Source organism: Poecilia formosa, unplaced genomic scaffold (genome assembly GCF_000485575.1).
Source record: "Poecilia formosa unplaced genomic scaffold, Poecilia_formosa-5.1.2 Scaffold19, whole genome shotgun sequence".
Lineage (NCBI taxonomy): Eukaryota > Metazoa > Chordata > Actinopteri > Cyprinodontiformes > Poeciliidae > Poecilia > Poecilia formosa.
This window is the reverse complement of record NW_006799958.1, coordinates 2,169,657-2,177,214: the sequence shown is the minus strand read 5'-3', so window position 1 is coordinate 2,177,214 and position 7,558 is coordinate 2,169,657. Positions and strand designations below refer to the sequence as shown.

General features: G+C 39.5%; 1 protein-coding gene across 1 annotated transcript in view; it reads right to left on the bottom strand.

The window, feature by feature from the left end:
- Positions 1–732: 732 nt before the first annotated feature.
- Positions 733–7,558, bottom strand: part of LOC103134776 (solute carrier family 22 member 4-like) — an 8,579-nt gene continuing 1,753 nt past the window's right edge. Inside the window, exons 2-11 of the mRNA XM_007547226.2 lie at positions 6,889–7,104; positions 6,271–6,374; positions 5,272–5,426; positions 4,302–4,473; positions 3,990–4,116; positions 3,816–3,916; positions 3,282–3,496; positions 1,913–2,095; positions 1,661–1,796; positions 733–1,458 (exon numbers count right to left, since the gene is read on the bottom strand). Coding sequence (XP_007547288.1) covers positions 1,356–1,458; positions 1,661–1,796; positions 1,913–2,095; positions 3,282–3,496; positions 3,816–3,916; positions 3,990–4,116; positions 4,302–4,473; positions 5,272–5,426; positions 6,271–6,374; positions 6,889–7,104 — 1,512 coding nt within the window. The 3' untranslated portion in view covers positions 733–1,355. The remainder of the gene's footprint in view (positions 1,459–1,660; positions 1,797–1,912; positions 2,096–3,281; positions 3,497–3,815; positions 3,917–3,989; positions 4,117–4,301; positions 4,474–5,271; positions 5,427–6,270; positions 6,375–6,888; positions 7,105–7,558) is intronic.

Genomic DNA, 7,558 nt, shown 5'->3' with positions numbered 1-7,558 from the left:
TGTCCCTTATGTCCCTAAAATCTGGTTAGGGTTAAACTGGCTCCATGAAGAGTAAATCATTTTCACTAAACTCAGATTTATAAATAATTTTTTATTGGTCATATGTAACATTCAAACTTTCAGAAAAGTTTCAGAAAATTTAAAGTTTTATTCAGCCATGATGATCATCAATAAGCAGAAATAAATTAGCAGACATAAATGTACAGTGTGTGTGTAAGTTTCACTGTTTGAATGAATTTGTGAAATAAATAGATTTTAAAAAATTCTAACTTACTCAGTTGACACTGAATGTTATTCATGATCAAACATTTAGTGACACAAGTTGGTGCTTATGACTTTCAGGCCAGCAGGGGGCTTCAAAGAGCATATTTCTCACAGATATTAAAAATCTCAAAACATCTGATTTATATATTTACATTCATTATTCCCATCTTTTTTTTTATTTAATTACTCAGAAGAAATCACCTTGTTCATTAAGAAATATTTGACGCTATCGTGATAACTTTGGCATCGTGATAACTTTGGCATTTGAATAGATTCAACTAAAGAAACAGGAATAAAAATGAATTCAAATTTCTGCTCATCTGTCACATACAATCACCACTCAAATACACCGCTGTTTGTTGTTGCCATATGGAAAGTTTAGAAAAAGTTCAAGTGGTGTGAATACTTTTTCAACACACTGTACACTTTGTAAGATGATGTAATAGACAGGAAAATGACGCCCATATCGTCATGATAACATGCAAAAGAAATATGATGCAAGTTTATTGAACAGCGAAAATACCATATTCTTTATTTGTGCATATGTCAGGTTTGTGAATATTAAACCTGATATATGCACAACTGAATATTTGTCTTCATTGAACAATTAAAACCCTGAATGCTAAATGTTTACCTGTTGTTCAAGTTCATGTTGTTCAAGTTCACGTGCAGTGCAAGAAAAAAAAGACAAAATTGCTGCCAATACACCAGTAATTTCCAAAACAATTTTATAATTTAACTAACTGAATTTTCAGAAATTACTTATGTCTGAAAACCATCATAGGATTTCTTCATAGTGTTCTTTCATTTTCAGTTCTACGTATATATTATGCTCCTCATCTCAGTTCCAGCCTTTCAGTCCTTCAGTAAAACAAAGTTATTTGCTGCAGCAGACAGCGGTGTGCTTCCATGTCTCTCACTCTTAAGTCAATTTGAGTTTAGGTTGTGTCTGAGTCCCACAACACTCTGTTCTTCCTGAATGGAAGTCTTGTTGATGCATGGGTTCAGTCTCCTTCACTTACCAAGGAGCATTTCTGAAATAAAAAAAACCATGCAGCTTGGTACTAGTAGATATGATATCAGTGGTTGCTTTATAAACAAGTTGTGCAGATGATCTCCATTGATGGAGTCTGCTCCTTAGTGATTATTTCTTCTTCCTTCAAAGCAGTTTTGGAGGCCCAGGGACATGTAAACCTGTAAATAAGATGAGCAGAAATGCATCAGTATCTGCATTAAGTGATTATGTTTCTGATCACTTAATGAGATAACATGCCATTTTTTGTGCAACATTTTTGAGAAGTATTTATGTTTCTCCATCTCACAATTGTACCCAACTTGGTGTTAGCCTGTCATAGAAAATCCCCCCAAAATATCCTCAAGCATGGCACAAGCTCACCACTGTGTGACCGGCATCTGCTCAATGGTATCAGGAAGTGGCTGTTGGAACGTTTCTGGCAGGAAGATGCAGAGAAGAACGGCGAGAAGTGACAGAACACCCAAAGTAATCCAGGGTAGGAGCTTGTTAAACTCAGCTGGAGACATAAACCAAATCAAATCAAATCTCATTTGAATAGAGTTAAACATCGGACTCAGTTTCTAATTGATGTATTTAGATCCCTTATAGCCTGTAGAGATTTAAAGGTCTCACCCAACTCAAGCAAATATGGTGACACAGAGGATCCCACTCTGGAGAACATGGCACAGGAAGACATTGCCGTATTTCTGATGACCGTGGGGGACAGCTCTCCAGTGTAGGTGTACACCACCCCACTTCCTGCCAGAACACCAAATTTACCCAACAGCACCAGGGACATGGTAAGAGTTGGGTAACCTGCAACAAAGGACAAGGTGCTGTAAGGCCACAAGTAATAAAAATACTTTTGTAAATCCTGCTAAGCAAAACTTTAAACTCGTTTCAACAAGTTTCTCTTCAGCAGTGGAGTCTTGTGCAGTAAGTAGGCATAAAGGTCATAGTGGCTGAATATTTTACATATTGTTTTCTTCAAAACAATTGTACCTGCTCATTCCAGGTCTTTCTGAAGCTTTTAATAGTCATTGACTCTCGGACTATTCACTTGTTCTTCATGCTCTGTCTGACGCTTTGTAGGGAACACAGCGTCTTGGCTGTTTTATACTGCAGTGACGTTCTTTCACATTTCAGATTTTGGGAGCTCGTCTTATATTTTTGAAAGAAGAAACTATTTGATTATCCCTAAGACTGTTAAGAAATGCTAAGTTTACCAATCAGATTAAATTGGACCTTTTTTTTGGAAGGTGTGCATTTTTCTACAACTGCCACAAAACTGAATATCATGCTTTCGGTCAAACACAATGTTTTTAGTGTGATGCTGATGGGACCTGGACAATTTGTTGCAACTGAAGGAGCCACAAATTCTTGTCTCTGGCAGAACATGTTGTAGGAGAATGTATTGCTATCAACAAGTGCAAGTTGATTGTCCAAGATACAAGAAATCAAAACAAAGGTTTTGCTGTGATCTAATCAATGGTTGAATGAAAGTCTGCAAAGAACAGTGGGACAAAATTTCTGCAAAGTGATGTAAAAAACTTATTGTCAGTTGCTGCTGCCAAGAATGACACAACCAATCATTAGGTTCAGGAGACAATTGCTTTTTTTTACACAGAGCCAGGTTTGTTTGGATATCTTTGTCTTGTAAGTGATGGGAGACAAACTACACTTTGTTCTTACTAAAGTAAATTTTGTCTGATACAATGTTTGAGGATGATCTGAAACATTCAAGTGTGACAAAATAGCAGAAACAGAGGAATTCTGTAAGGAGGTAAATACTTCTTCACTGCACTGGATTATTGCATTAATCTTTCATTATTTTGAAGAAGCCAGTGTGGCATTATTAATGGAGCTTGAATAAGATGTTGAAGCTAAGAAACACACACTAAATACAAAAAAAGGTAGGTTTGTTTTCTTGTTTACAACGTTTATTGTTCTCGTGTGCTTCTGTAAAAGTCAGAGAGCACAGCCTAACGCTTCTCACGCTCACTTTTCATGGTGCCTTGGATGAAGAGCAGCGCCAGCGCCCCCAGCAGGCAGAAACCGATGAACGAAAGACGGCGAGGAGAGCTGCGTGCAGCCAGCCAGCTGGCAAAGTATGCTGGGAGCTCCACAGCTGTGAGTAGGAAGTAGTTCAGGAAGAGGTTGCCATACAAAGTGGACATGCTGAAGGACAAGCCAAAGTAGCTGACACTCGTGGAAAACCTGAAAAGAAAGAAATGGACTCAAAATCCAAACCGGATTTATTTTAATTGATTTAAAAATTCTAAGTGACCAACCAGAACCCAGTCGATTTGTAACTGAAAATGTTTTTTTTTTACTGGATCAAAATTAGACTTTTAAATGTGGCGCAACTATAGCAGTTTGTAAAGTTGTTTTCAATCTTCTCAATAGAAAAAGCTTTGATTTGACAAATGTTACCTGCTTGGCTGATGTGCAATTTTAAACAAAGTGGTTTTCCACACACACACACACACACACACACACACACACACACACACACACACACAATGTTGCAGCTCACCAAATTAGCCACAGCTTCAGCGTTATATGCCGAATTTTTGCGGTCTTCACCAGGTCCAGGAAGCTGACGGACTCCGCTTGATGTGCCTCTGCTTTTTCAGCCTGCCGAGAGAACGTGAGAAACATTAATACACCTCCTACGATTTGCCAGTGAGGTTCAGCTGGTGGTTCCCACCTTGGGAGGGAGGAAAATGACTGGAGGAGCCTCCACTCGGTTCTCCAGAGCCGCTGACCTCAGCAGGAGCTCGGCCTCTTGCAAGCGGCCACGGGACAGCAGCCAGCGAGGAGACTCCGGAACCAGCCTGGTCGACATTTAGACACGCAATCAGGGACTCAGTTCCCGAAAGCTCCCAAAAAGAATCCCTACTTTGGAGGAGATTATGCTTCCTTATCAATCGGTCACTACAGTATTGTATCCCTTTTCTGTAAGTCTTTGGTGTAAAGATGCGGACTGAGAAATGTCAACAGTGTAGTGAGACCATCTTACCACCAGAGGGGGATGCAAGCCAAGCCAGGCACAGCCATGATGAGCGACAGGTGTCTCCAGCTCCTGACCAGGTATGCGGTTCCTGGCAGCAGCATCATGGAGAAACTGTAGACAAAAGGCTGGCCCAGACTGGAGAAGAGGATTCTGCTGGAGCCCACAAGGATTTCTGAACCTGTGATTGTGACACATTTTATTGTGTCTGATATTAGCATAAATTATAAGTTCTGACCATTTCTAACATTCAGAGTGCATTATATATGCTAATAAATGATAACAAAGAAGTTAACACAGATTTAATCTGAAATGTGATCATTTAAAGGGGACCTATTATGCAAAATTCACTTTTTACATGTTTTTATTTTGGGTCTCAACTGCTTCTAAAAATAGCCACCCAGCTTTCTTTTTTTCTTTTTTTTTGCAACAAGTAAATGTTTTATGGTGTCTGGAAAAATTTGCAGTTTCAAAAACCGCCTGAATGTTCAGCCATAATGAATGGGTACTGCACTGTTTCCTAGCAACCTAGCAGATCTCCAGCAAGTTTGGTCAGCTGGATTTTACCACTGCATGCGCCGAACAATGGCAGGCGGAAAAGACAAGCGTTTTGTTGTTTACTCACCATCCAGAAACTACTTGCTGCATTCTTGCTGGTTGTGCAGGAGGCTCCACTTCTGCTTTTCAAATTTGCACAGCTGTGTAATTGTGCATCTGTTTGCAGTCATTTTCAAGTGGAGGTGTAAATATTGAGTTAGGGGTGTGGCCAGCAGCAGCTCATATAGATTTAAAGTGACAAGAGGCCCTAAAATAACTCATTCTAAGATGAAAGTAATGAAAATTTTTTGCTTGGCCTGTATGCCTAACCTGTTCAGGGAAGCTTAACAAGTCACATTAAACAAATTAGGTTTTCTGATTTGAGTGGCCATGAACATAGCATTAGGAGACGGTGAGAGTAAAGATCCACAACGAAACGTACCCAGCACAAACACGACTATGTAGCAGGAGATCTGACCCAGGCCCAGCATAAAAAAGAGAACAGTGAAGACAGGCCAGGACGGAGCGAAAGCCACAGCACTGCTGAAGATGCTGAGGATGGCGATGGACCCGAACAGAACAGGTTTCCTGCCAAACCTGCAGTGCCAGAACAGAGAAGGACTCGGGCGTGAATGCTTTCATAGGTTTCACTTAGTCAATCAAATGCACTGAATAAATGTTTCTGTTCACACTATGATAATGAAAGCCAAACATTAGCAATAATTAGTCTGAAAACATTTTCTAATATTTTCCTTAAGCAGTTTGGAGTCTGTCATTTTAAGAAAATGACTCTGATAAAGGAAGCGGGTCATCACCATATGTTTGACGATAAAGAACAGGAATCTTTTTGATGAAAAACAGAATTTAATCACCATTATTAGCTTAAATTATTATTAGATTGACATGACACTGTCATAAACATGACATAGCATCTGTCATGAACATAAAGAAGTCTTTATGAATGTTTATGACAGCTGTCATGAAGTGTCATTCGGTAAATAATGACACTTTTAATGCAAAGTTGCTCTAAAAGTTGCATTAAAAGTCCATTAAAAATGCCAACTTTGCATTAAATTATCATAATTTACAAAATCATGCAAAGTTGGCACTTTTAATGGACTTTTAATGCAACTTTTAGAGCAACTTTGCAATAAAAGTGTCATTATTTACCGAATGACACTTCATGGCAACTGTGATAAACATTCGTAAAGACTCCTTCATGTTCATGACAGATGTTATGTCATGTTTATGACAGTGTCATGTCAGTCTTATGCACACCCCGTCAAATAAAGTGTTAACCAAGACGGAAACATGCCATCAAAAACATGGCAATTCTATAACTAAACGGCTTAGAAACGACTCCAATTTGTAAATCATTCATGCTTTGGGAACAAGGAGACACTTCATTTTGCAAACATTAAATGAAGAGACGGAGAGTCACCGGTCAGAGATCAGTCCGGAAATGAAACATCCAGAAAGCCCTCCCAAAAAGTAGACAAGAGAAGTCAGAGGCTGTTTCCACTGTTCGCTGCACACCAGGTCAAACTGGGAGGAAAACACGAAGCAAACATTTAACTTAACCCCCAACAACTACAAAACCCCCCCCCCCAAAAAAACAACAACTAGCTTCAATATGTCAGTCCTGTTCTTCTTAACCAATTCATTCTCATCTTTCCTGTTCTTCTGAAGGTTTTCTTAGTGCAGCTTCATAAATCCTTCTATCTACCTCTAACTTTTGTGTCAAGCTGTCGGTCTCAAATGTTTCAAAAGCACGAACTGTCTAAAAGTACAGAAAACTCATTGTACTGCTCAGACAAAAAGAAATTCTTTTTAAACTGTGAGGCGTGTTATTATATTATATTAAGCCCAAAATGCAGTCAGTGATTGTGGGGGAAAGGTCATGACCTTGCAGTTATTTATGAGTAAGAATCGGATCAGAACGACTGAGTCTGAACATGAAGAACCAGCTGAGGTGTGTGTTACTGTGTGATACTGTGTGCTACTGCCATACTGAAATAACCATGACTGCTTTCTTATTCCAGACAGAGAGTGATAATACCTCCGTGACCACGGTGGACTGGAAGTACTCCGTACTGTAGCTCCATCCATCTCTGCAGCCCTCCCTCCTCAGGTTTGACAGAAGACCCTCTGGCCTCGATCCTGGTGCAGACTGGTTCTGCAACCAGTTTGGACTGGCTCCCATTGCAGACAGGTTCCTAACCAGGTCCAGCTCGTACCGGCTGCAGCTGCTTCTCTCCGGCTGCCCGGCCACCGGCTAACCAGGAAAAAATGTAATTACAGTTCCACAGTTTATTTATTTATGTATTTTTTCTGCTACAGAGAACAGGGCAGCTGTACCAGAACAAGCTGCATCAGATCTGACCTGGCCACTTGCTACTGGTCAGGTCAGGAATGGGAACTGTATCAACGATGAAACCTTCCACCGAATTATTCACGTTTGTGTGCATTTTATGTCTGATATTAAATGCTTTGAGTATATTTGTTTTTATTTCTCGTTCATAAATAACAACTGCCATTAAGCGTGCATTTGAGAGAAAGTATTTATGTTTTTAAACACACCAGAGCAAATGGCTTTATATTTGCTCTATAGTTTACTATATGTTTTATAGTAAACTCTCTGGAATCTCACCATAATCCTGAAACATAATTTTTGGGCTAATTAGTTAATCAGCCATCAATTGCAATCAGGTGAACTGAAGCAGGGAAAC